We start from the raw sequence: 25885 nt of genomic DNA, 5'->3' as shown, positions 1-25885 counted from the left end.
TGGGTGCACGATTGCAGCAGTGTTGTATAAGCGACACCATGCCACTACACACACACCTGGGGCTTTCTGAGAATTTAGACAGCCCCCTGGTCTTGCCTGCTGCTGTGTGGAAAACCCAGATGGGCACTGGGAGAGATTCAGCCCCTCCCCACCTCACACAGTCTCATCCAAGTTGAGAACTGGCTAAAAGTTTTGGTTTCAAATCTTGTGTGTGTGGTGGAGCGGGAGTGGAGATAAGGCAAGGTTCCAGGCAGCAATTATGGGTGTTGTCCCAGCAACACTTCTGCAGCACACGCCAGGGAGAAATGTATCACAATCAGCTGAATGGGGACTTCAAGTGTATCCCCAGGAGGAATAGTTTATTTTTAAAGATCCTTAAGAAAACTCCATGATGTTGTCCAAGGAAAACACAGGCAGGATTAGTTGCTGTGGTGATCAATGAAGTTAGTAGTTAGCTTCTTTTGCTTATTTAAAAACATACACTTTGCAGTTGCTTATAAATGAGTAGGACTTTTCTTCTTAACTGAAGAGCCCTCTTTACATTGCGTCCGAGGGCTGATGAGCCGACATTAGCGAAAGGGCAGTGACGTACAAAGTCTCCTAGCAGATTTTGTTAGATTGTCCTTAGTTCCACAGATTGGGGACGTCTACATGGGTGCTTTACCCCGGGGTAGCTTCGGAGTGGCGGCAGGTGAGTTACATGATACAGCCGCCACTCCGTAGGGATCCAGGGGCAAAGCCCCAAAGTTCCACACTAAAAATGTTGGGGACTTACCCCGGCTTTTTTAGCTCAGAGCCAGGCTCCTTTCCTCTGTGGAGGCTTTTTAAGACAGAGAAGAATTAAAGGGGGAAGGTGGCAGATTGTGGGGGAGAGAAATGGGGCAGCCAGAGTGAGCTCAGAGGTAGGAGAGCTCACTGCCTTATTTCTCCCCCCTTCCTGGTGCTCCTGGCAGTGGCAGCTGACTCCATGCTGCCCAGTTCCTCTCTCCCCAGCTGCCGCTGCTGGGAACACCAGGGCCAGATCTACACATCATTGGGAAGGCGCTTCCGTGCGCCTTTTTTAAAGACATACCTAAAAGAAGCGCCTCTTTCTTTACTGTGTGTTCTGTGAGCTAGGCAGCGCCGCCTGCGGAAGAATCTCTACCCCATTCAAAGATGCTGCTCTGCTCTGGCCGCTTCCCCCTCGCGTGTTCTTCCATTCGAATAATCCCCCCTCCCACCCGGCGGCTCTTCTGGCGCGTCCCGGCGGCGGCGGCTCCTCCTGCAAAACACTTTTCTCCCTCAGCGTGTTTGTATTTGCGTTTGCATGCACGTGTGCGAGCACACACCAAAGAGAGTCCCGGGGAGATGACACTACGGGGGAGAGCGAGAGGCAGGAGCTGAACTCGTCCGCCGCGCGCACGCAAACGCAAATACCAACACACCGAGGGAGAAAAGTGTTTTGCAGGAGGAGCCGCTGCCGCCGGGAGCCGCCGGGTGGGAGGGGGGATTATTCGAATGGAAGAACACGCAAGGGGGAAGCGGCCCGAGCAGCGTCTTTGAATGGGGTAGAGATTCTTCCGCAGGCGGCGCTGCCTAGCTCACAGTACACACAGTAAAGAAAGAGGCGCTTCTTTTAGGTACGTCTTTTAAAAAGGCGCACGGAAGCGCCTTCGCAACGACGTGTAGATCAGGCCCAGGAAGGGGGGAGGAATAAGGCAGCCGGCTCTCCTACCTCTGAGTTTGCTCTGGCTGCCCCATTCCTCTCCCCCTCCCCATTTTTTTATTTTTAATCTTTAGATGCGAAGGATCGCATCTCCCCTCCTTTACCCTCCACAGTTAGCTGTAAATGTGATCCTTCGCATTTACAGCTGAACCAACAAACCTTTTTCTATTTTTTTTTAAAAAAACACTTACCAGAGTGGAGGGGGGCAGAGATGCTCCGAGGTGCCCACGATGGGCGGGCACAGCGGAGGTGGCGCCTGTAAACCCGCAACTGCGCTCCTTCCCATACAGACGCTGGGAAGGAGCGTCAACACAGCTATGCCCCGGCTCGCTCCGCCGGGCGTAGCAATGCTGCTGTCGTATAGACGAGGGCATATTTCTCTCATGCTAAAAAGAAATATTTGCACGTTTGGGTTTGAGAAGGAAAAGAATTGTCCTCCATTTTGGGATTAGAGTGGTTTCTGGATGCTATGGGGTCAAATTGTTTGTGTGTCTGTGTGTGTTGGCCAGTTCTAGCTCAAATGTTTTGTTTAAGATTGTAGCAGCCAAGACGATGTTTGCAAAGAAAGAGGAGGAAGAGTTTGCAGGAGGTTCAACAGAAGGTCAGGGAGGAGCTTAGGAGAAGGCATTTAGAGCAACGGTGGACACGAAATTATCCTCCTGATTATTTTGAGTTCTGGAGGGAATATCACTATAATTTTAAGATAAAGACTCTAGGAGAAAGCAAGAAGAAGAGGGGAAGAAGGAATGAAGGCCTTAAAGAGGGAGAGCTGTTGTCCCATGTCCTGCATTGTTGGTCCCTGGCCAATGGCTGGTTGGCCACTGTGTGAACAAAGTGCAGGACTAGATGGACCCTTGGTCTGACCCAGCAGGGCACTTCTTACATTCTAAACTGGAGAATTGGTTGAAAAAATGCTCAGCCTATGGTGGTAAGATATTGCTTGGACAAGAAGACATGGAAGCACACTGTTTGTCTGTTTTCCCATCCACTCACAGAATAGGATGTTGCCAGTTTGTGGAAGGGTCATTCACTGAGGGCTTTGCTAGACGGAGGTTTCATCCCGGGCTGACCCTGGGCTCACCTCTGTGCATCCAGATGATGCACAGGGGATCCCGGGGTCAGCTCGGGCTGAAACCTCCTTCAGCCCAGGCTAACCGGAACCTCATTTGGCCTGGTATTACTCGCGGCTTCGGGCTGAGACTGAGACTGCAGGCATCTAGCTCGTTCCGCTGCTTTTCCCGGTGGAGGTGTGTGTGTGTGGGGGGGAACGAAGCCGGCGGGAGGGGGCTGGAGGGTGGGGATGGCAGGCGTTTGGCTGTGTTAAGCTACAAAACTACAATGGAAAATTCTGCATGCAGAACGGTTTCAGTCCTCGGAAATTTGTACCATACATCTTCGGCTTCTACGACAGGAAAGGACAACTTGTGGGTCTCCACATGCTTTGTCCTACAACTCCAATCCATCCTAGCCAGCCTAGCCAATCGTGAGAGACAGTAGAAGAGGTAGGCCAAAACATTTGAAGGGACACCATTTGTCCACCCCTGCTCTAAGAGGCCAATTCCTGACTGATAGTTCACTGTGCAATGTAATTCTTTTAGTTAGCCAGTTTGTTTTAAGGGAAATGTACTGAGAATACTCAGGGGGTGTCTATATGCCACCGCTTTGTAGCTGGGTTCTTTCAAAACTCCGCAGCATCACTGCTGCAAGGCAACAGCAATAAATTCAGATGCCAGGAGGGAGTGTGTGCTAAAACCCACAGTGCTAGTGGCCATATGGTTCATGGGTATCATAATATTTTATATTATGGTTTTATACTGTTGTTTTATACTTTGAATGGTTTTAATTTTTGTGAACCGCCAAGAGAGCTCTGGCTATTGGGCGGTATAGAAATGTAATAAATAAATAAATAAATAAATAAATAAATAAATAAATCTAGCTGTCCCCTGCCCTGGTTTCCTTCACTTATCTGGACTTTCATCCACACCCAGCAATGCCCACTGATTGAACCCAAACCAAGGCCACCACTGACAGAATGGGGGCTCATCTACACCAAGCCGGATATTCCACTATGAAAGTGGTATGAAAGCGGTATATAAAAGGTAGGAGCCACACCACTGCTTTTTAGTGGCATTGAAATGCACTGCAGGATCTACACTTCTGCCATTTCACTGGCCAAACAGCAGTACTACTCAACGTTGATCCAGTCAAATGCTAGGCATCCTCAGCGGCTCTTTGCGGCCTTCAATTCTCTTCTGAAGCCTAATCCACCATATCTCCCCGCCTCTCTGTCTGCTAATAACTTTGCCTCTTTTTTCAATGCTAAAATCCAAACTATTCGCTCTGATCTGGCCAGCTCTGCTCCTCTTCCAGTTCCTGTTCCTCTTCTGTCAGTTCCTCCTGCAAATTTCTCTGCATTTCCTTCGGTCTCAGCTGATGAACTGTCTACAGTACTGCGCTCTTCGAAGCCTTCCACTTGTTCTCGTGATCCGATTCCTTCTCACGTCTTTATAAATCTTATTCCCGCTATCCTCCCTTCCTTGCTTCATATTATTAATTTTTCTCTGTCCTCTGGTCCATTTCCTTCTGCTTTTAAACATGCTACAGTCTCTCCCATCCTCAAGAAACCTACTCTTGATAGGCTATCTCTGTCTAACTACCGACCTGTCTCTTTGTTGCCGTTTGTTTCAAAGATCCTGGAGCGTGTGGTCTACTCTCGTTGTCTTGATTTTCTTTCTAGTAACTCTGCTCTGGATCCTTTTCAATCTGGATTCCGTCCTTTGCATTCCACTGAAACAGCCCTTACTAAGATCACCAATGATCTCCTTACTGCCAAGTCTTAAGGCCTTTATTCCGTTCTTATTCTCCTTGATTTAACTGCAGCCTTTGACACGGTTGATCATGATCTTCTCTTAGATTCCCTTCATGACCTTGGACTTCGTGGCTCTGTCTATAACTGGTTTACCTCCTATCTAGCAGGTCGCTCTTTCAGCGTGTTGGCTAATGGCAGCTCGTCTTCCTCCTTTCCCCTTTCAGTAGGGGTTCCGCAAGGCTCGGTGCTTGGCCCGTTGTTGTTTTCTTTATACATGTTGCCCTTGGGTAAGCTTATTCAATCTCATGGCCTCCAATACCATCTGTGTGCCGATGATACACAATTATATCTCTCATCTCCGGAACTTTCTCCTGATGTTCACGATCGTATCTCGGCATGTCTTTCAGATATCTCAGCTTGGCTGCTTCATCGTCGTTTGAAACTTAATATGGCAAAAACTGAACTGCTTGTTTTTCCTCCTAAACCTTCTCCTCATCTCTCATTCTCTCTTACTGTCAATGATATTACACTTACTCCGGTCAAGGAAGCTCGTAGTCTTGGCTTTATATTTGATTCCTCGCTCTCCTTTATTCCTCATATTGAGGCAGTAGCTAAATCCTGTCATTTTTTCCTGTATAACATTGCCAGGATTCGATCATTTTTGTCTGTCTCTTCTGCCAAGATGCTTGTTCATGCACTGGTTATTTCTCGGTTGGACTACTGCAACCTTCTTCTCTCTGGCCTTCCTTCTTCTCACATCAGTCCGTTGGTTTCTGTCCACCACTCTGCCGCTAAGATCATCTTCTTGGCTCACCACTCTGACCATGTTACTCCACTTCTGAAATCTCTTCACTGGCTTCCAATTCACTTCAGAATCCAATATAAACTTCTCCTGTTAACCTTCAAAGCTTTTCACCATCTAGCTCCTTCCTATCTCTCCTCTCTCATCTCACACTATTGCCCCACTCGTGCTCTTCGCTCCTCTGATGCCATGTTTCTCGCCTGCCCAAGGGTCTCTACTTCCCTTGCTCGGCTTCGTCCATTTTCTTCTGCTGCCCCTTACGCCTGGAACACTCTTCCAGAAGTTCAATCGCAGCTTTTAAAGCTCAGCTAAAAACTTTTCTTTTTCCTAAAGCTTTTAAAACTTGATGCTGTTTGGACTTTATACTGTTAGTTTTACCCTACCCTGTGCCTGTTTATCCTACCCAGTGCCTGTTTGCATTCTCTTCCCCTCCTTATCGCTTTACTATGATTTTAATAGAATGTAAGCCTATGCGGCAGGATCTTGCTGTTTACTGTTTTACTCTGTACAGCACCATGTACATAGATGGTGCTATATAAATAATAATAATAATAATAATAATAATAATAATAATAATAATAATAATACACTACTGCTTTCTAGTGGTACTGAAGTACACTGACAACTGTTGGGGGCCATTGACACATCTTCACCAAGCAGGATATAACACTCTGAAAGTGGTATGGAAGCGGAATATGGTCTGTGTCAAAGGGCCCCAACACTTGTCAGTGCACTTCAATACCACTATAAAGCAGTAGTGTGGCTCCTGCCTTTTATATACCGCTTTCATACAGCTTTCATAGTGGGATATCTGCTTGGTGTAGATGAGCCCTCAGAAACAATGTGGCAAGGACACAGCAAAAAAGCTCAGTTTCGGGGATGGAAGCCTAATGGGGCTGCAAGTTGGCAGCTGTGTCATATCAGTGACGCAGCACAGCTGCACAGCCACAACAGGGTAACTATGCCTTATAGACCCTCCCCAGTTTCAGCTCCCCCTCCTTCCATTGTTTCCAAGGCCCCATTTCTTCCTCACCGACGTGAGCTGTTTAACCGTGCCTCGCGTCGTTGAGCTGTTTTATGGACCACAAAACCAATGCCATTTCTTCTGCGTGTTGTGTAAATAAATAAAAGAATGAGCAGGGGATGGGGGAGGAAGAAGGCTGGGATGAAAAGAAAATGGACAAAACCATATAGCAGGATGGTTTGAATTCCTTCCAGTGAATGTCAGGACTATTATTTGGTCCTTGCATCAACACCTGACAAAGGCACACGGCTTGGGGGCAGGACATGGCCAAGAGGTTGTTCAGAGAATGAGTTATGGTGACCCTCCTTTTGGCTCATGCGTTATAGAGGTCAGGCCACTGCATGAAAGACTCTTCTATGAATGGTATTTCATCAAGAGCAAATGGATGGAGAACTCAGTGGAGAGCGTCATCTCTCTCTCTCTCTCTCTCTCTCTCTCTCTCTCACACACACACACACACACACACACACACACACACATTCTTCACCACACAGATCCTTCCCTTAATCTCATTCTCCCTCTATCTTGTCTACCAATTCCAGACTGTGAGAGGAACCCAACAGTCTCCTTTCTTCCCGGTGATAACCTGAAGGAATTCATGACACATTAGGAAGGGTGTCCTGATTGAAAGCGCTGGTTTTCTCTGGGCCCCCACCATCTCTCTCTCTCTCTGCTGTTCCCAGACGTATTTATCTAATTCACTCCTTTATCTTCCTTCTATTTTCCCTCTCTTGTTTCTCAGAGCCAGGGCATAGAAAACAGCCGCTGTGTCACTGGCAGTTTACTGATGTATGAAGTGTGCACTGCCAGCATTTTACAATTGTACGGTTACAATTGCTGGGAAATAGGTGTCTTTAAAAATTGGCGATATACTTAGTTCTAGTTCAGAGTCAGGCTTATCAATTCAATTCAATTCAATTCCTTTTATTACAGTCAACAGACCAATAAAACATATAAAAACACATAATAAATATTTAAAATACCGATATTTTAAAATATTAAAAATTCAGCTTATCACTGCTGAAGTGTACATGTACTATGTGTTCTCAAGAACAGCTGGACTGTGAATGACCACTATAGTTAACATGATGGGTCAATTCTTTCTGTATTTAGGGTGCAATCCTACGCCTGTTTAGACAGAAAAAACAACACATCTTAGACTCTTAATTTCTTTCTGATTTTACTGTTGGTAATTCTTCCTGCCACCCCCATCATATGTACTGTATATAAACCTGAAACTCTCCATTCATCAGATCAAGTAAGCTATAGTCAGAAAGATCTATTAGTCTTTAAGATACCAAAAGACACTTCATAGTTTTTGCTGCGAATAGATGAACGTGTGGCAACCTTCTGGAAACAAGCATCAAGTGAATTTTTAGGAACTACACATATGTATAAATGATGCTTTAATGACAAGGCAGAATGTTCATGCAAGTTCTTGGACAAATACACAGAAGTAACCAACATTCCTATACGTTTCTGCTGCACCTCAACCACCCACCCCATAAATCAGATTTAGGTAGGGGGCTTCTGTATCTTTTAACAGTTGTATTGAAAAGGGAATTTCAGCAGGTGTTATTTGTATGCATGCAGCACCTGGTGAATTTCCCCCTTCACCACAACAGTTAAACCTTCAGGAGCCCTGCCCTCTTTTGTATCTGGTCACTCTACTTTAGTTCCTGCAGCTTTAACGGTTGATGAAGAGGGGATTTCACCAGGTGCTGCCTGCAGACAAATGACACCTGCCGAAATTCCCTTTTCAACGCAACTATTAAAGATACAGGAGCCCTGTCCTCCTTTTCATATGGTCACCCTAGATTTAGGCCTATTCCCCTCTCCCTCCTCTACCCTATAAAAAGACATGACACATTGGGTAGTTTATGAACACAATCCTGCACTGGACTAAAAAAGACAAGGTTAAATTTCATCCAGAGAACCAGAATAACTTCCTAGCAGATATAGAAAGCATGAAGCAACCAGTGTGTGTAAAATCTATTTATTTTAAAACAGCCCCAAGTTATACACTCTGTTGTAAGCATGTGCTCCACGCCAAGAACAAAATGTGTGGAAACCCCCGGAGATATTTGGCTAGTCTTCTTGAAATCATTTTAGCAGCATCCCTTGAAATTCCTCAGACATGTTGCCAGTGCTGGTCTGGAGCGTTTACATTCCCTTTAAAGTTGCCGCTGGATTTCAACAAGATTGAAAGATCTTTTATCGGTGTAAATTGGAAGTCTACTAAAAAGATACCTTCTCGTACTAACTGTTCCAAACATCTCCACACAAATGATGTGCCATACAGAAGGGGTCCTTTTCAGCAGCATACGTGGTGGCAAAGTAATTCAGAAGTGGCCATAATAAGAAGGGTGTTTTGACTAAAACACCCTGGGGCAGATTTCATTCAGCTCTTGAATCTTGATTGTGTAAATCAGGGCCAGTATCAAGGGTTGTCATGTTTGGACACCTGCCAAGGGTCCACTTCTCAGCAGGGGCCCAATGACAAGAGCCTGTTGGAATACCTCCTCCTCGTCACCATTGAAATCTGCTTATTCACTGGCCTCTTGCTCTGGCTGAGACAACAGTGGTGGTGAAAATGAGTAGCAGTAGATGCACCTGCCTAATTGCTCACTGGCTCTCTACCTGTCAAGCAAGCAAGCAACAATGAGAAAGCAGATCAGAAGGAACACTAGAACCTGGACAACCATCTGTTAGGTATGCTTTAAGGTAGGGTGACCCTATGAAAAGGAGGACAGGGCTCCTGTATCTTTAACAGTTCTATTGAAAAGGGAATTTCAACAGGTGTCATTTGTATATATGGGGAACCTGGTGAAATTTCCTCTTCATCACAACAGTTAAAGCTGTAGGTGTCCTGCCCTCTGGTCACTCTAGTATAGCTCCTGCACCTTTAAATGTTGTGATGAAGACAGAATTTCATCAGGTTCTCCATATATACAAATGACACCTGCTGAAATTCCCTTTTCTATGCAACTGTTAAAGATGCCGGAGCCCTGTCCTCCTTTTCATATGGTCATCCTATTTAAGGTGGATTCCTGCACTGAGCAGGGGGTTGGACTTCATGGCCTTATAGGCTCCTTCCAACTCTGCTGTTCTGTGATTCTATGATTGTACGGGTGAAGGCGATCCTGCAGTTAACCTGGACCCAAACCATATAGGGCTTTAAAGGTAATAACCAACACTTTATACTTGGCCTGGAAACTAACTGGAAGCCAATGAAGTGATTTTAATAACAAGAAAGAAAGACAGACAGACAGAAAGAAAACCCTTTCATTTAAAATGGCACACTCAGTGCTGCACTCATGCCTAGGTGTGTAGGAATCCACCCACGCCAGGCTCAGGGTGTGTGCGCTCACCCTGTCACTACTGCTATCAGGAAGGGGGAGGTGCACAATTTTGGGGCTCCAACGGGTGGCAGCTGAGTGCTGGCCAGGTTCTCACGAGCACGCAGGGTGGCAGGAATCTTAAAATTCACTCCACTGCCTGCCAATTAGTTTCTGGGCAAAGTACAAAGTGTTGGTTCTTACCTTTAAAGCCCTACATGGTTTGGGTCCAGGTTACTTGCGGGATTCCTTCTCCCGTACAATCCACCACACACACTCAGGTCCTTTGGGAAGAATTTACACCAGTCAGCCAAAATTAGGCTGACAACCATTACCCAGAGGACCTTCTCTTCTGCCACTCCCAGACTGTGGAATGGCCTGCTGGAGGAGATTTGTCAATTTAATAGTCCTGCCCAGTTTAAGAAAGTTATTAAGACTAATCTTTTCCAGCAGGCCTACCCAGTTGTTGTTTTTTAAGATGTCCAATTGTTATTTTAATATTGTATTAGTTTTATATTTTTGTATTTAATGTTGTTCCCCGCCTTGATCCAGAGGGAGAGGCGGGTAAGAAATAAATATTCTATTCTATTCTATTTTCCGCTTGCAAGAGGACTGCCCGACTGGGTCCAGGGGGGCAGACACTGGGAGTCCTTTGGGCTCCTGGACCCAGTCAGGTACTAGTGACAATCCTACTCTCGACCAGCCAGCTGCCACCTAATAAGCAATTGTTTTGCTCTGCTTCTGGCAGTGCTGCTAGGGATATTTTGATTGGTTTGGGAAGAAATTTTAAATGCATGATGGGAACATGCTAGATACCTTGCTAGGTCCTTAGCCAATTGTTATGGAGAGGGTAGCACTTTTGAAAAGAAAATGAAAAGGCTGAGTTATTCATTTCCCCCGGATGTTAAAGCTGGTCTGACTACACTCCAGGGCATTCTATTAGCGATTAGCCTGCAGACTCCATGTGTCTGTCTGCAGCAGGCAAAAATACATGAGGTCTCAGTCGGTCCTTGCTCTGGAATTTCTGAGCTGCTACCCTGTCAGGGGACCATTAATAGCTTCTTCTAAAGTCACTGTATCTACGCAAGAGATCAATGTGTGTGCATTCTGATCTAAGCATAGCCCTGGGAGAAAGGGATTGGGATGCAAAACCCAACTCTGTTTATCTATCATGGTTTCCCCACCCACCCCAATCGGTTTTCCCTGGCTTCCCACTAAGTGATGTAGAGAGCAATTAAACTTTCACTGGCATAATTTAGCTAATATTTATATAGTGCCGGCAATCTAAAGCGATCAATGGAAGGGATCCCTATTTTTTAATTAGATACAAGGCTACATACAGTATGTTGCTGTAATTACAGTGCCTCAGGTGACTACTTGTTAGAGCAGGATAGTGGCAGGTGAGATTGTGGCAGCAACAAGCAGTAGTAGAACTAAAGACTTAGAGGTATACAAGCATTTCATTTCAGTTCACATATCATCAGAACATGCCCTGTTTGCCACCCCAAACAAATCTCAATGGGAGCACATTTTTCCCCTGACAATGCTCATACATTCCCAAACCTTTGATCCTGTTTGAAAAAAAGGGCATTTTTGAAATATGTTAGGGTGATCATATGAAAAGGAGGACAGGACTCCTGTATCTTTAAAGTTGTATAGAAAAGGGAATTTCAGCAAGTGTCATTTGAATGCATGTAGCAGCTGGTGAAATTTTGTCTTCATCATAAGAAGACAGTTTTTATACTGTTTATGTTTTTTTTTAAATTTTGTATACTTTTAATGTTTACTATTTTTAATTGTTGTAAACTGTCCAGAGAGCTTCAGCTGTGATAAAATAAATAAATAAATAAATAAATAAATAAGAGTTAAAGCTGCAGGAGTCCTGCCCTCTTGACCAGATACGAAAGAGAGGAGGGCACCTGCACCTTTAACTATTGCTATGAAAAGGGAATTTCACCAGATGCTGTCTGCATACAAATGACACCTGCTGAAAATCCTTTTTCTCTACAACTGTTAAAGCTACAGGAGCCCTGTCCTCCTTTTCATATGGTCACCCTAAAATATGTGTACTTTAAAATATGTTTTTTTCAAAAGATATGCATTTTGGTGCTTCAGTCAATAGAGAAAATGTGCACTTTTAAACAATGTGCACAGAAATCTGCACTTCCCCCATTCAAATGCAAAGAGAAAGAGGTTGCAAGGAAACTGATCTTCAGTTTGGAGGATGGAGAATTCTGGTAAACTGAAGCATCCCCTGCTTCTTCAGTAGCTACTGAAGTCAGGGCTACACAGTTTAGATAAGTGATAAGGAGCATCTGCCTTGGATCATAGTTATTTTCTTCTAACTGCTGACAAGCTGTTGACATGCTTTATCTCAAGCTCTTATGGATGGTGTGGAGAAAGTGGATAGGGAGAAAAACCTCTCTCATTGGAGTCATCCAATGAAGATGAATGGTGGGTGATTCAGGACAGACACAAGGAAGGTCACAGGTCATGGACTCGAGGCACATGAGACAGCCACCTTGCTGAAACTAAGCAGGTCTGGGTCTGGTCAGGGCTTGGAGGGGTGACCCCCCCCCGGGAACCCCATGTGGCCACCTTGAGTTCCATGATGGAAAACTACTTCGCTCCCACAAACGGATGAGTAGCAATTCCTATAAAGACATAAAGTGAGTGTTTCAAAGTACAGAGGGAGGACTTGTGGAGAAATCGCATAAACAAAGATGCCTTTAGAGTCTTTCCCTCAAACTGTTGCAGGTATAACAGGGCTTCCTGGGTTGACAGAATTACCAAACAAGGCCCACTAAAACACTGCTCTAGCGATTCCCGTTATTTTGATCACAACAGCATTAGGTAGGGTGACCATATGAAAAGGAGGACAGGGCTCCTGTATCTTTAACAGTTGCATAGAAATGGGAATTTCAGCAGGTGTCACTTGTATATATGGAGATCCTGGTGAAATTCCCTCTTCATCACAACAGTTAGAGCTATACTAGAGTGACCAGATTTAAAAGAGGACAGGGCACCTGCAGCTTTAACTGTTGTGATGAAGAGGAAATTTCACCAGGTTCCCCATATATACAAATTACACCTGCAGAAATTTCCTTTTCAATACAACTGTTAAAGATACAGGAGCCCTGTCCTCCTTTTCATATGGTCACCCTACATTAGGATAATTTACTTGGTCCTGTTTAGAGAGGACCTTCTAAACGTTGAGATACCTCACCCGACCCCTGTTCCCAGCCCCATCATACATTCCCTCTTAAAGCTTATATTCTCATTCTAGTTTGCACCAGAATTTTCGGGATCCAGTACCAAACCTTCTTCTCACATCAGTCCGTTGGTTTCTGTTCACCACTCTGCTGCTAAGATCATCTTCTTGGCTTACCGCTCTGACCATGTAACTCCACTTCCGAAATCTCTTCATTGGCTTCCAATTCACTTCAGAATCCAATATAAACTTCTCCTGTTGACCTACAAAGCTTTTCACTGTCTAGCTCCTTCCTATCTCTCCTCTCTCATCTCACACTATTGCCCCGCTCGTGCTCTTCGCTCCTCTGATGCCATGTTTCTCGCCTGCCCAAGGGTCACTTCCCTTGCTCGGCTTCATCCATTTTCTTCTGCTGCCCCTTATGCCTGGAACGTTCTTCCAGAACATTTGAGAACTACAAGTTCAACCGCAGCTTTTAAAGCTCAGCTAAAAACTTTTCTTTTTCCTAAATCTTTTAAAACTTGATTTTGTTCTGACTGTATACTGTTAGTTTTACCCTACCCAGTGCCTGTTTACCCTACCCTGTGCCTGTTTGCATTCTCTTCCCCTCCTTATTGTTTTATTATGATTTTATTAGAATGTAAGCCTATGCGGCAGGGTCTTGCTATTTACTGTTTTACTCTGTACAGCACCATGTACATTAATGGTGCTATATAAATAAATAATAATAATAATAATAATAATAATAATAATAATTACTATAACTGGGAGATGTCCTAATAGAATCCTTCTAAAATCTAGCATAATGTTGAAGCCAACCTTGTATTGTTTCTAGATGAACAATAGAAGGTTTAGGATTAGGTTTCCCCAAATTATTAAACACTGGGACTTTCCCAAAATATTAAACACCTGGAATTGCCCACCTGGGTCCTTTAACTCAGCTTTGACCAGTGTTTTAGTTTACTCGCATGATGCTGCTGGGACACCTGCTGGAGAATTGATGAACTACACTATTAAAGTAGTTGTTTGTCTGGAAATCTAATTTGGGTGCTTTTGAAAACTGACTGATGTGAAAGTTTCAAAATTCATATTCAGATTTAGGAATTTGACCTTAACATTTGGATACTTTGCACCCTGATCTGCTGCATATTAACTGAGAGGTAAGTCCCACTGATTTTAGTGGGGTTTACTCACAGGTAAATCTGCATAGGATACGGGATCAAAGAGCCAGTGTGGTGGAGTGATGGACTGGGATTTGAGAGATCCAGGTTCTAATCCCCACTCGGCCATGGAAGCTCACTGGGTGACTTTGGCCTACTCATTGACTCTCAGCCTAACCTACCTCACAGGGTTGTTGTTGAAGGATAAAACAGAGAGGAGGAGGACCATGTAAACTGCCTTGGGTTCTTTTCAAGTGGAAAAAAGCTGGGATATAAATGTAATTAATTAATTAATTGGATTGCAGCTTCAAACATAATTGGCCTTCTGGCTAGATTTTCATATGAAAAGGAGGACAGGGCTCCTGTAGCTTTAACAGTTGTAGAGAAAAAGGATTTTCAGCAGGTGTCATTTGTATGCAGACAGCATCTGGTGAAATTCCCTTTTCATAGCAATAGTTAAAGGTGCAGGTGCCCTCCTCTCTTTTGTATCTGGTCAAGAGGGCAGGACTCCTGTAGCTTTAACTCTTATGATGAAGACAAAATTTCACCAGCTGCTACATGCATTCAAATGACACATGCTGAAATTCCCTTTTCTATACAACTTTAAAGATACAGGAGCCCGGTCCTCCTTTTCATATGGTCACCCTACATGAAACATGTTAGCTAGCTTTCTGTTTTCACAGCCCCAGTTATTGTTTCCTACTGTTTATCAATGCATTTACAGGAAGTTGTGAGTAGCCTCTGATGTCATGGCCCAAGGTCTGGTGTCACCCCAGAACGGACACTACTAAGCTCAACAAGATACTGGTATTTTCTTTAGGTTTGAATAGGGGATTCTCACAATAAAAGTTGAATCCAGCCAATTCCTCAGTGTGCAATGTGGAGAAGAGGCCAGATGTTCTGTGCTCACCTGTAGACTGAAGTGGTACCGTCTATTCCCCCCCACCTCCTTTTTTGCTGTATGAGGAGACTCAAAATGTGCCTCCAAGACTGGTTTTTAAATAGCGATGTGGCGAAAATCCACCTGGTCCCACGAGGAGAGTGGATGCCCCTTCCCGGGCCCTGACAGACTTGCCCGGAAGATTTTCGCCCTATCCCTGGCTGCAGAATAAAGGGGGAGCATTCTGGGAGGAACTCAATTCAACCTTAACTTGCACAAGCCCTTTGTCCTTTCCCCTGCTGCGTTAATGGTGGCCACCATTAATGCAGTGGGGAGAAATGTGTAATTTCCCCCAAGTTGGGAGAACATATGTAATTTCCCCAGCCTTATTAACAGGGTCTTTAAGGCCCCCATTGCCGGGGGAGGGCTGCCATTAGAGTGGAGGGGGGAAATACATGGTTTGCCCAGCCTTGGGGAAATTGTGTGTGTGTCTCCTCCACATGCTGATCATGGCCTTAAAGGCCCTCTTGGATTAAGAGGACCTTTAAGGCCATGATTGGCATGGGGGACGGGAGCGAGGCAAAACATGCTTTCCAGGTCCTCCAGAAAGTGTGCAGTTCCCCCAAACATGCTAATGATGTGCTGGGGAATTGCGCACTTTCCATATGCTCCAGAAAGTGCACATGGTCAAGCGTTCAGCCGGACCAGCTCTCGGAACAGGGCTGGCCAAGCAGCGCTCAGCACACTCACAGGGTGGACACCCTGCAAGTTCCTCATCCCTATTTTCAAATGATGAAGTGTACAGTACAACCAGGATCCAAGCATTCCCCCTTAACTCCCAACTCCTCCTCCAAAGGTCCTGTGGAGATTTTCCCCAGCCAAAGGGACCCTTTCTCCTTCTCTGACAGAAAGTGCAGCGCTAGTCTTTTTAAACTCTGAGTAGCTCGGAATAACGATGAGCCTGTCAGAACGTATAACCTGAGGCAATTCCTGCCATGTGTTTCATTGCTGCTGCAGTGGCCTCGTGAATTTGCCCTCCATCTGCCTGTTCCGCTTCCCTATATTCTCTCATATTTACAGCAGTATGACACAAAAGAAGAGGGGGTTGAGGGGAGAGGCAGAAAACACCACACTTTGCCCAGGAATGGCCTAAATAGGGGTCAAGCCTGTCTGACAACAGCCAGGCCAAGTGGTGTGGGAATAGTTTTGCAGTTTGCACACAATGTTCAGTCAACTCAGATTGGAAGGAACTACTGTAAATAACCCTTTCGAACATGCTCACACCTAACATGGAAGCAGCAGAGGCCAGGACCCAGGGATAATTTCCGGTCTGCTGCCCTAAGCATACTGTCAAAGATAGACTCATTTCAGCCTAAATAATGTCATAATCTTTCCCTGGGGTTGAGTCTGCAACAAAGACCTTTTAATCGGCTCTTTCAGACATTGGTGAACTGTTGTGTTGCTTCGTCTGCGTACAGCCTGCAGACCTCTGAGGAAAACAGGGAGAGGAAGCAGCGTCCAAAGAAAATAGCATACAGTGGAAAAAGCGTTTCTTATCTTCTTCCTAGCTCCTTCTCCTCTTCCCCTGCCCTCCAAAGATCAGCGATTCCTCAAAATAATCATGGCTTTGCAATTCTCCTGATTTTTCTGTTTCTGTTTTCCCTCCCTCCTAGACATGGATTTGTAGAACAACTCCCCTTGTGGAGGGAAAAGAAAGGGAATCTTGTGTTGGAGAAGCAAGAAGATATGTCCCTTGCAAGAAAATACCCGATACCTTCCTTCTTGATACTATTTCTAATCCTTTGGGGTGGAGAGAACACTCAGGCTCAGAGGGCAGGTAAGTGACACATTATTCATAAGGGTGTCATAAGAGGGGCACGATACCAGTTTATATAAGGTAAAGCTGTAGGGAAGAATGTCTGAGGATCCAAATATTGAAATGGATAATAAATGCCAAGTTTTATATATCGCTTTAGATCAGTGGTTCCCAAATTTTTTCAGGTCACCGCCCCCTTGGTTCCACAAACTCTTGCCCAGTGCCCCCTACCCTACACTATAAAAATCATTATTCAGAATAGCGGTTTTCAACGACCAACTATGGAAGATAATAACAATAAAATTCAAAACAGTAACAATGAATTGAATATTTATTCAAAATCTGAAGCACCGGCCATAGGCTTGCCAAGGGAGGGAGGGAAAAGAGAGTGAACGCCTGTGTTTTGCAGCCGGCGTGGCAGGGCACACCAAGCAGGGCATGTCTCTTCATTAGCATTTTGGTGCTTTTGAAACATTTCAATTCACCGTTAAAAGGCCTTTTCTTAAACAGTATTAATACATGTGTGGATTCTTCCCCTATATGGCTTGGGACCAAACTACCTTCTCCCATAAAAATGTCCCTGGGTTTTAAGACCTCCTGGAGAGGCGCTTCTCGGAAAAGACCACCTTGAGCGCCCCCCTGCTGCCCCCTTGCCTCTTAACGCCCCCCCTATGCAATCCCACCCCCCCCAAGGGGGCAGTACCACCCACTTTGGGAACCACTGCTTTAGATTGTTCAATGTGATTTCAACAATCCTTACAACAACCCTGTATGGTTGATCAGCATTATTTATTTCCCCTGAATTGCTGAGGTTGAGAGGCGGTGCCTTGTTTCAGGCCATCTAGCTAGTTTATTTATTTATTATTTAGTTCATGGCCATGGTGACATTGAACCTAGAACTTCTGGATTAGCTGCTCAGGTTGCAATGCTTTGCACATTGACTTGGAGGTAAGCTACACTATCATAGCTCTCTAATGTGATGTGTAGGACTATGCTACGTTGTAATTTTTCTTATATATATAAAAAAGAAATGTGCTCTTTTGAAGGAGTAGAATTCTTTCATTAGATCAGAAGTCGAATGATCTGGCAAAAATTATGTGATCTTAGTTATAGAAGTATTTGATGAAGATGGAGTCAGGAGTGACAGTAGAAAAAAATCATATAAGACCAATTCTGGCCAGCTGCACTGGCTGCCTGTATGTTTCTGAGCTAAATTCAAGATGTTGGATTTGGCCTACAAAACCTTGCATGGCACTGGACCACAATATCTCATTGGAGTGCCTCTCCCAGCATGAACCAACCCATGTACTATGCCCTCTTCTGGGTGCCTCCTCCAAGGGACGCTCAGATGGCAGCAACAAGAGAAAGGGCCTTTTCAGTGGTGGCCCCCAGTTATGGAATGATCTCCCTTACAAGGCCTGCCTGGTACCAACATTGCTATGCTTTTGGGACCAAGTTAAAACTGCCCTCTTCTCTCAGGCTTTTGGGAGCATAAAAGGAGTTATAAATTAGGTCTTAGATCAACTTTGGCTGATGATTTGTTTTTAGATACATGTTGTCTCCTGAACCCAAATGTATATCAGAATGCAAGCTGCAGTGAAAGGCTTAGTTCAGACAACACGTTAGTCAATACAGTATGAAAACTCCACTCAGCAATTAATTTTTTAGGGGGTACTCCCCACACAACATGTTCTAACTCCACAGTTAACATGGAGTTCAGTAAAATCCATGGCAATGTTTGATTGACAATTCCTCCACCATTATTATTATTATTATTATTATTATTATTATTATTATTATTATTTATTTATTTATATAGCACCATCAATGTACATGGTGCTGTACAGAGTAAAACAGTAAATAGCAAGACCCTGCCGCATAGGCTTACAATCTAATAAAATCATAGTAAAACAATAAGGAGGGGAAGAGAATGCCAACAGGCACAGGGTAGGGTAAGCAGGCACAGGGTAGGGTAAAACTGACAGTATAAAGTCTGCACAACATCAAGTTTTAAAAGCTTTAGGAAAAAGAAAAGTTTTTAGTTGAGCTTTAAAAGCTGCGATTGAACTTGTAGTTCTCAAATGTTCTGGAAGAGCGTTCCAGGCGTAAGGGGCAGCAGAAGAAAATGGACGAAGCCGAGCAAGGGAAGTAGTGGCTCTTGGGCAGGCGAGAAACATGGCAACAGAGGAGCGAAGAGCACGAGCGGGGCAATAGTGTGAGATGAGAGAGGAGAGATAGGAAGGAGCTAGACTGTGAAAAGCTTTGAAGGTTAACAGGAGAAGTTTATATTGGATTCTGAAGTGAATTGGATTGATGTGAGAAGAAGGAAGGCCCTCAGTCCTCCTGATGATATCCCATCAGCCATTGCTACAAAAAAAAACTCAGCTGGAGGGGATCTATACATCGTTGTGAGGGCGCTTACATGCGCCCCCAGTGCGCCCCCACAACGACTGTGTAGACTGAGAAAGAAGAGACAGAGGAAGAGGTGGAGGAGGCGGCGGCGGCTGGGGAACCGGCCACATCCTTGCCGCCTCCCTGCCGGCCTCCTGCTGCCGGGGTAAGAGCCACCCGGGTCGGAGAGCTCGGCTTCCGCTTCTGCCGAGCTCTCCGACCTGGGTGGCTCTTAGCCCGGCAGCAGGAGGCCGGCGGGGAGGAGGCGGCTGTGGCGGCAAGGACGCGGCCGGTTCCCCAGCTGCCTCCTCCGCCTCTTCCTCCGTCTCTTCTTTCACGGTCTACACAGTCGTTGTGGGGGCGCACTGGGGGTGCATGTAAGCGCCCTCACAATGACGTGTAGATTCCCTTCAGCTCTCCTAGAGCAGCAGTCACTCCTTTCACCATTCTTGCCAGAGAACTCTGTAGCCAGTGGGAAAAGTCAACTCAACACAACAGAAAACTCCACAGAGCCTGCCACACAACACAACGGTTGTGCAGGAACTCTCCTCTGCACAGTGTGGATATTCTGCTTGGAGTGTTTTCCCAAAAAAACCTCCACCATCTCATGGAGTTTTCTAACAAGACACATTTCTCAACGGTGGTGGAAAAACTCCACCGTGTAATTCTAAGATTCAGAGAACTTTGATGAGCTGCTGTTCCACTGATATGCACCTCCATAAGGTGGTCAAAATGTCTTGCAAGAAAACATGTTCCCCTCACTGGGCTTCATTGAAAAACCTCAGATAAAACGTCTATGACCACTGTTTGAAAGGCTCTGGTTTATAACGCCATTCATTCCATTTGTGGAATAATTGGGATAATGTGAAAAATTAACCCTCTTGAAGAATAAGCATGTGTGGCCAACGACTAAAAGACAGGGGCAGGATGGTCGATTGCTCTTCCAAAATGGTGCCCTAGGGCTACGTTCTTGGCTTATTCATCACTGGCTTGTAGCCAGTGTGTATGTATGCAAGAGAGATACTTTCGAAGCAAATGAATTATCTTTAGATGTCAAGGAACCCATTCTCCAATCCAACAATTCATCCATCCACTTGTCAACACCCTGGATTTGCTGTTCTTTTTTTCTTTCTTTTTTTTCATAAATCATGTAAAACTTCTCACCAGTGAAAGGAAAACATTTCTCCAGGCTAGGAATAAATAAAAGATAATGCTACTTTTCAAAGTGAACATGGAATGCCAATTGCTGGCAATTGGAGTCAGTAAAGGCAGGTTGAAGGCAGGCAACTCTTGATCTGCCAAGGGTTTTTCTTCATCTTGCATTAAAAGGGAATGGAAGGAGGGGGGAACAGAGAATAGTCTGTTACTATTTCAAAGGGAAATAGTTGCCTCATAGACATGCAGACAGAGTAGGCGAAAGGGTTGAACGAAGACATAGCAGCCGCAACACACACACACACACACACACAGAAGGTTTGCATAACAAAGCAAAAGCTGTGTTCAGATCTGCTTTACATCTTCTTAAACTCTAAGGGCAGACTCAGTATGGGTCTCCAATATGGAACATGTTGCATATACCAGAGAGACGGAGGGTTAAGGAGAAGTTCCCTCAAGTAAAAATTGCGATGCTGAACAGAAATGCATCTGGCAGTTGTGGTGCAGGTTTCAGTCTTCATTTACTGTGTCTCAGCAGCTTCTCCTGTTTCCCTTGCAGGTTGCAAGAATGTTCACTATGATCTCGTCTTCATCTTGGACACCTCCTCTAGTGTGGGCAAAGAAGACTTTGAGAAGGTCCGCCAGTGGGTGGCTAATCTAGTGGACACTTTTGAGATTGGACCTGACAAAACTCACGTCGGTGTCGTCCGCTATAGCGACAGACCGACCACCGAGTTTGACCTTGGAAGATATCGGACTCAGGAGCAAGTAAAAGAAGCCGCCAAGAACATCAAATACTATGGGGGCAATACAAACACTGGTGATGCCCTACGGTACATCAATACATACAGCTTTTCAGCTACGGCTGGTGGGAGGCCCAGTGACAGCACCATCAAAAAAGTAGCGATCCTTTTGACCGATGGAAGGAGCCAAGATCATGTCTTGGATCCAGCCAGAGTGGCACATAAAGCAGGCATAAGGATCTTTGCGGTGGGTGTTGGCGAAGCCCTCAAGGAAGAGCTGGATGAAATTGCTTCTGAGCCTAAATCTGCCCACGTGTTCCACGTCTCCGACTATAATGCTATCGATAAGATACGTGGAAAGCTGAGGAGGAGGCTTTGTGAGAGTAAGTAAGGAAACCATTTCTTTGCTACAAAGAGATTTGCAATATGTACAGGCATTGTATGTGTGTAGATGGACTTGTGCCTCTAGATGTGGAAAAATGAAGCCCCAGGTTAAATCAGTCATTAGTAAGTTGTAATTTTATAGCCAAATGCATGTAGTTATTTATGCATCTAGCAATTTCAACCTGTGGACTTCCTAGTCTGGAGCCCAGATGAAATGTACAACTTCGATGTGCGTCAGGGCTGGACAATGTGTGGCTCAAAGAGCAAGAAAAGGGGGTGGGAGGGGGAAAAAAGAGAGAAGGGGTGACCAACCCACTTTTGGATCTGGCTCTGCCCCTAGCGTAAAGCCCCTAACAGATTACCCACAAGGGAATGTGACCCACAAAAGAAAGAAAAAAGTCACCCAACCTGATTAAAATCAATATTTATGTTACCTATGGAACTATCTGCCAATTCTCATGAGCATGAAACGAAAGGCATCTTGTCAAGTTGCTTGGATTCTAATTTGTGATGTGCATACTATGTGTCTAGGGCTAGATCTACACTACTGCTTTATAGCAGTATTAAAGTGCACTGATAACTGTTGGGGTGCATTATACATTCCATATACTGTAATCTCCTGCTTTTTATTCCACATTATCCAAATTACTGCAAGAAATGTCCCTGTGGCCATAGCTAAACAGTGCTTTATCCCGGCACTGCTAGCTCTTTAAGAAAATAAAAAAATGGCAGGCATGACACCTCTCCATCTCAGGTCATTGCGCATCACATGTGAACTGAGGGGGAGATCTCCCAATTAAAAAATCGTGAGATCTTTACCCCTCCATCCTGCTAGACCGCTAGGTCTACCTAAGGCCTGTGTGTCCTACGAGGTATCAATGTGCAAGAGAGATATAGTGTTGCCATGATGGAATCATAATTTTATTTATTTATTTATTTATTTACAATATTTATATACCTCTCCCCATTCGAAATTTCGGAGCAGTGTACAAGATAAAATAAAATAAAAACAGAATAAAACACCTTAAAATAGATCTTTAAAAGAAGCAAAATGAAAAGTGAACTGTCAACCGTGGCTGGTCATTCCTGCCCATCAAGGGCAGCACGTTGAGAGCCACCATCATAAGAAGAACAAAATAAAATAAGAATATCCATCTTTCCCAATGCAAAAACCTTGAAAAGAGGATCTCTGGATTGTTACAGGAGTTTCTCCTGTGCCCATTTTCTCAATGGTGCTGTGATGGAAGGTTAGCAGACAGCAATGCTAGGACCCAGGAGGAGCCCAGTGAAAGATACTTCTTAAGAATCAAACCTGTTCCAGCCACCTATTGTGAATTTGGGAAGGAAGAGGTAATGCATGGGGAAAAGTAAAGGTAGAGGAAGGCCCAGATCTACAACAAACAGGATATAGGGTGCCACGCACATCCATATTGATTGATTTATTTTAAAAAATAATGTGGAGGAATGTTGCTTGACTTGTTCAGTTGTTGTTTAATTTCAGAGAGATTTTCTGTCTTACTTGATTTCACTATTACAGAGTTTGAATAATTCTGAGGGAGGGCTTTTTTTCAAAAAGGCTGACCATTGTAGGAACAGCTCTCTCTCTCTCTCTCTCTCTCTCTCTCTCTCTCTCTCTCTCTCTCTCTCTCTCTCTCTCTCTCTCTGTGTGTGTGTGTGTGTGTGTGATGTTAGCTTTTGCAGGAGTATTCTTAGGACATTTTCAAACTATGGAGAACTTTGTGCTGGGCAGCACTGTTCATGCTTTTGTATTTTTCAGAAAAGATCCACAAGTAAGCATTGAAATGAGGGGTGGGCCAATTAATGTTGAATAATGAGAAGCATAGCATTAGGCTTCAAACCTATTCAGAAACAAACCTCACTGTTTTCAGTTGGGCTTACTACAAGGTAAGTATGCCTGGAATTGTAGCCTTGGAGAAGTGGTGTTTGGAGCTGACTACTGGTTTATGGACAAGACCCATGAAGATCTGTCTGGCTTCTACACTAATGATTGTATTTGCTTTATCTATGATCACATTTTAGAAGTCCATTGGCCAACTGATAGCCCATCAGTCAGGGGTTGAAAAGCATTTTATTGGGCCCCCCATCAAAGTATAGAGAAAATACAACGTGTAGTGAAAATGAAGTTCACTCATGAGGAAAAGGAAATTGCGTTATATGAGAGAGATTCCACACTTCGGTGTTAATATTAGAGCTGTGCGAAAATGGCCTCTCAAAATTCCCCACCCCATTTGTGGGGAATTTCACCTGATTTCTCCAGTGGGAGAAGAAATTCTCCTACAGTTTCTTACAGGTAGGCCTCACTGGTGGCAGGACATGTAGCACAGCTGCCTGTGTTTCCTGATTTGAAAAAAGCCAGAGGTGAGAAATGACCTCATAATGTCTTCTACACTACTGCTTTAAAGCGCTTTATAACAGTTTTGACAACTGTTGGGGCTCAGGACACACTGCATATACAGTTGTCAAAACTGTTATAAAGCACTTTAAAGTGCTTTAAAGCCGTAGTGTAGATCCGGCTCTAATCATCATGTGGGAAGTGATGGAGGCAACAGGCTGCCAGAGAGATGACTGTTCAATGAAAGACTGGATACACATGCAAACCCCATCACCACCTCATAAGTAAGGTGAACACAAGAACCCAAACCCCACCAATGAGAATTTCTCTGAAATTTCTTCACCACTGAATTTCTTTTTGAAAGCAATTTCTTTCCTAGCAAATTGAATGAGAATGGTCTGGGGGGACGGGACGTGGAAGAATTTTTCAGTACAGTGCTAATTAATACCCCTCCATCTTTATGCAAAGCATTGACCATTCTGCCTTCCTGAGCTGCTGTCTGAAGAACAGTCTCTCTCCCCATCCCACCAAAGATAGCCATCCCTGGTTATGTATACCACCACTATTAGGGTGACCATATGAAAAAGAGGACAGGGCTCCTGTATTTTTAACAGTTGTAATGAAAAGGAAATTTCAGCAGGTGTCATTTGTATATATGGGGAACCTGGTGAAATTTCCTCTTCATCACAGCAGTTAAAGCTGCAGGTGCCCTGCCCTCTTTTAAATCTGGTCACTCAGGTATAGCTCCTGCAGCTTTAACTGTTGTGATGAAGAGGGAATTTCCCCAGGTTCCCCATATACACAAATGACACCTGCTGAAATTCCCTTTTCTATACAACTGTGAGAGATACAGGAGCCTTGTCCTTCTTTTCATATGGTCACCCTAACCACTATCTACATCTTTCCTTGCTTATGCCTTGTCTGGTTGAATACTAGCTGCATCATGTCTTAAATCTTACTAGAGTACATACAGAGTGAGCAATAGAGACAGTGTTGTAGCCTGTGACGGATAAACACGACATGCATACCGTGTGTCAGTGTAAGATATTTTTACCCTTGGGCTCCATTGACATTCCAGACTATAGTTAACCATCCCAATTGGGTGATGACTTTTCACAATGGCAGCAGGAAGATATACGACCGAATGGTAGAAATTCCAAGCATGTTGTGCAAGGATTTTCAAAGTAGCACTGCCAGCGTTCCCAATTGGCCACTGCAGCTGTACCTTTAACAGACCCTTATTTATTGAATCCTGCTGTTCCTCTAATTTGATCATGTAACGTATAACATTCCCCCCTCTCATTTGAGCTTGAAGGTAGGTTAATCTGAGAGACTATGTCCTTTGCTGTGCAGTTATTAGTGGGTGATAATGGCCTCACTCTCACAGAGATGGTAAACTTGCATAGCGATGTGTGAGATATGTAAATGGATTTACCCAATTTGCACTTCTCAGACCCAAACATGGACCCAAATGCAATTTGGAAATGGAAATCTGTGCACTTCCAAGCTTGTGATGTGCTCTGCAAAACAAAATAAAACAAAAATGTGTTTGTCGATGTGCACAAATTAGAAAACTGTGCAAAGAAAAATGTGCACATAGATTTCCAAAGTATGGTTTAGTCAATGAATGCATGCATCTAAAGATGTGTACATTTAAAAATGCACCAAACATGCATAAATTAAAGCACACATTGTGAAAATGTGTACACATTTTTTGTATGGATTTCTTTTTTTTAAAAAAAAATGATTAAGCTTGTGCGGAAATGGGATGAAATGAGTATGATTTCAAAAACCTGACCAACTTGGTAAGTGTCGTGATCAGTAGGGATGTGCTCCGCTTCTAATTGGACCGGCGAATTAGAAGCGGAGCGGGGGGCTTCGCCTGCCCTTAAGGCGGAGGCGAAGAGGATTGGGGGGCCGGCGGAGCGTGGCAGAGGATCGAGGTGAGGGCGGATCCTTCGCCTCGATCCAGAGCTCCACCGGAAAGGTAAGTGGGGTTTACCGGGCCCTGCCGCTGTTGCTGTCACCCATGCGGCGACAGCGGCAAGGCCTGGTAACCCCCCCGCCCTCCTCTCCCTTACCTGCCTCCGTCCACGGTCCGTCAGCGTCTTCAA

General features: G+C 44.5%; 1 protein-coding gene across 1 annotated transcript in view; it reads left to right on the top strand.

The window, feature by feature from the left end:
- COL22A1 (collagen type XXII alpha 1 chain) overlaps positions 1 to 25885 on the top strand; it is a 250200-nt gene that overhangs the window by 16944 nt on the left and 207371 nt on the right. Inside the window, exons 2-3 of the mRNA XM_063131168.1 lie at positions 16603 to 16766; positions 20851 to 21417. Of these exons, the coding sequence (XP_062987238.1) occupies positions 16676 to 16766; positions 20851 to 21417 (658 nt within the window). The 5' untranslated portion in view covers positions 16603 to 16675. The remainder of the gene's footprint in view (positions 1 to 16602; positions 16767 to 20850; positions 21418 to 25885) is intronic.

This window comes from Elgaria multicarinata, chromosome 7, assembly GCF_023053635.1.
Source record: "Elgaria multicarinata webbii isolate HBS135686 ecotype San Diego chromosome 7, rElgMul1.1.pri, whole genome shotgun sequence".
NCBI lineage: Eukaryota > Metazoa > Chordata > Lepidosauria > Squamata > Anguidae > Elgaria > Elgaria multicarinata.
The sequence above is the reverse complement of the archived record's forward strand: the minus strand, read 5'-3'. Positions and strand labels throughout refer to the sequence as shown.